At 42.0% G+C, this 2,786-nt stretch overlaps 1 protein-coding gene across 1 annotated transcript in view; it reads right to left on the bottom strand.

Annotated features, from left to right (window-relative positions):
- Positions 1-1,628, bottom strand: part of LOC104988384 (trace amine-associated receptor 8-like) — a 9,926-nt gene extending 8,298 nt beyond the window's left edge. The window contains exon 1 of the mRNA XM_010839688.1: positions 782-1,628. Coding sequence (XP_010837990.1) covers positions 782-1,628 — 847 coding nt within the window. The remainder of the gene's footprint in view (positions 1-781) is intronic.
- Positions 1,629-2,786: the final 1,158 nt, after the last annotated feature.

Below are 2,786 nucleotides of genomic sequence, written 5' to 3'. Positions count from 1 at the left end.
AATCACTGCAGATGGTGACTGCAACCATGAAATTAAAAGACGCTTTCTCCTTGGAAGGAAAGTTATGACCAACCTAAACAGCATATTAAAAGGCAGAGACATTACTTTGCCAACAAAGGTCTGTCTAGTCAAGGCTATGGTTTTTCCAGTAGTCATACATGGATGTGAAAGTTGGACTATAAAGAAAGCTGAACACCGAAGAATTGATGCTTTTGAACTGTGGTGTTAGAGAAGATTCTTGAGAGTCCCTTGCACTGCAAGGAGATCCAACCAGTCCATTCTAAAGGAGATCAGCCCTGAGATTTCTTTGGAAGGAATGATGCTAAAACTGAAACTCCAGTACTTTGGCCACCTCATGTGAAGAGCTGACTCATTGGAAAAGACTCTGATGATGGGAGGGATTGGGGGCAGGAGGAGAAGGGGACGACAGAGGATGAGATAGCTGGATGGCATCACCAACTCGATGGACGTGAGTCTGAGTGAACTCCAGGAGTTGATGATGGACAGGGAGGCCTGGCGTGCTGCGATTTATGGGGTCGCAAAGAGTCGGACACGACTGAGTGACTGAACTGAACTGAACTGATTCAACTTAGTGCTGTCATTCATTCTAAAAATAAACTAATGGTTGATGAACTACCATTTAAAAGTCCCCCAGTTAAAATGACTTTCATGGCTTTCCTAAACCAAGGGTAAAATAAAGCATAAATCAAAGGGTTCATGGCTGAGTTATAATAGGCACCCCAACAGCAAATCTCATAAATATAGGCAGGGGTTATGAAACCCATAAAGGCATCAATTAATATATCAATTGTATATGGTAACCATGAAATCATAAATGCTACTACTGTGACCCCCAGGGTTTTAGCCGCTTTTCTCTCTCTCTTGGCCACTCTGGATTTATAGCTCTGTGATTCTGCTTTGCTGCCAGTATTTTCAATTTTTAGAGCTTGTTGTTTAGCTACAATAAAAATCTTACCATAAAGAATTACCATAATGAGGGAAGGTATAAAAAATATGAGAACGCTTATCAAAACCCATCCTTGATTTATAACAATTTGACAACCGCCTACACAGTTGAGAGCACTTACTAATTCCTCCATCCCATCATCACTGACACCTGTGTAGAACACAGCTCCGCTGTACACAATGGGCAGGATCCAGGAGATGCTGATGCATACTCCTGACACAGACACCGTGAACTTGGTGGGATAGACCAGGGGGTCAGTAACAGCAACGTACCTGTCGATGGAGATGAAGCACAAGTGGAAGAGAGAAGAGTAACAAAATGCCACATCACAGGAACTGTGAAGGGCACAAAATCTGGCTCCAAAGTACCAGCAGCTCTCCACGGACCTGACCATGCTGAAGGGCATCACGGTCACTCCCACCAGTAAGTCCGCGCAGGCCAGAGAGGCGATCAAGAAATTGGCTGGCGAATGCAGCTGCTTGAAGTGAAGAACTGACATCATCACCAAGAAGTTTCCAAAGATAGCCAATAAAGACCCAAAGCCAAACACTGTGTACAGAATCACCCGAGATGCAGGTGAGTAGGAAGATTTAATACAAGATCTGTTCACATTCTCATAGCAGAACTGCACGGTATCAGGTTGGGAAAGATTGCTGGTCATGGTTCTGCAGTTGGATGCTTGCTTTTTTTCTGCCCTTCGGAAAAAATGGTTCAATTCTGAAAATTAAATAAATAAAACTGCATACTTGAATAATGCTTTTAAAACTTCCTCATATTATATCTATTTTCCATTTTGTTAGGTAAAGAAATTAAAAGAATTTTTAAAATTCTGAAATTTATTCCTTCTGTGTTTATATAATTATTTCTCTGTATCTAGATCTCATAGGTAGTTAACTTTAAGCAAATCTACTATGGTTATTCAGAAATCACATTATCTGAATAATTGAAGAAATTTAATTTAAATACCTGGCCCTTTACACCTGTGAACTTCTTCCTTGCAAAGGATAATCACATGCAACAATTGCACATTTAAAAAGTCACCTCTCAATGGACCTCAGCCTTCATGTTGTCTGAAACGTTAACACCTAGGGTGCTTTAGAAAGCCAGCCAATAAACTTTGCCCATTATAAATTCCTCACAAGCAATCCCTGTAGTGCAAGGTGTGACTGATGAAAAGAAACTTACTTTTGTTGATTATAATTAAAAAGTTTTTCGGCAAAACATATTTCTCTGTGCCCTTTTACTTTATCAGAACATGATTTTCACATTCAAGAAATCGATTTTAATTCAACTGTTCCAAAATAACCTCATTCTGTATTTGGCAATAATGTTACCTATTCCCTGTTTATAAGACTGGCTGCACAATTTGCAGGATCTGGGACAAAATAACAATCTGGAGATCTTTGTTCAAAAATATGAAAAATAGTGCCCTCACATTCACAAGTTTTTTCCCCTTCTCTGCAGTTTCTCTCGACTTGCCAAGATTATTTGATTTTTGCTGTGGAATGCCTCACTCTCTTGGACATGGAGATATTAGCAGGTCAAGTGCAGGTCCTCATAGGTGCCTGGAGACCCTGTTCTGCAACTCAGTGGCTCCCCCACTGCCAGGCTCCCCCTCCCACCAACCACTGAAACAATAGTCCAGGCTCTGTTTGGGGTGAGGAAGCTGAGCCAGGCATCTACCCTTCTCCTGGGCCTGCCGCCTCAACCAAAGACAGACAGACAACCCCCTGGGACTGCAGCCTCCACATCAGGACCCACACCGTGCATGAATTGGGGTAGGTGAGGGGCTTGGCCCGCTGAGTCTCTACAGGAATGT

This window comes from Bison bison, unplaced genomic scaffold (genome assembly GCF_000754665.1).
Source record: "Bison bison bison isolate TAMUID 2011002044 unplaced genomic scaffold, Bison_UMD1.0 scf7180017864132, whole genome shotgun sequence".
In the NCBI taxonomy this organism is placed as follows: Eukaryota; Metazoa; Chordata; class Mammalia; order Artiodactyla; family Bovidae; genus Bison; species Bison bison.
This window is presented reverse-complemented; position numbering and strand designations above follow the sequence as displayed.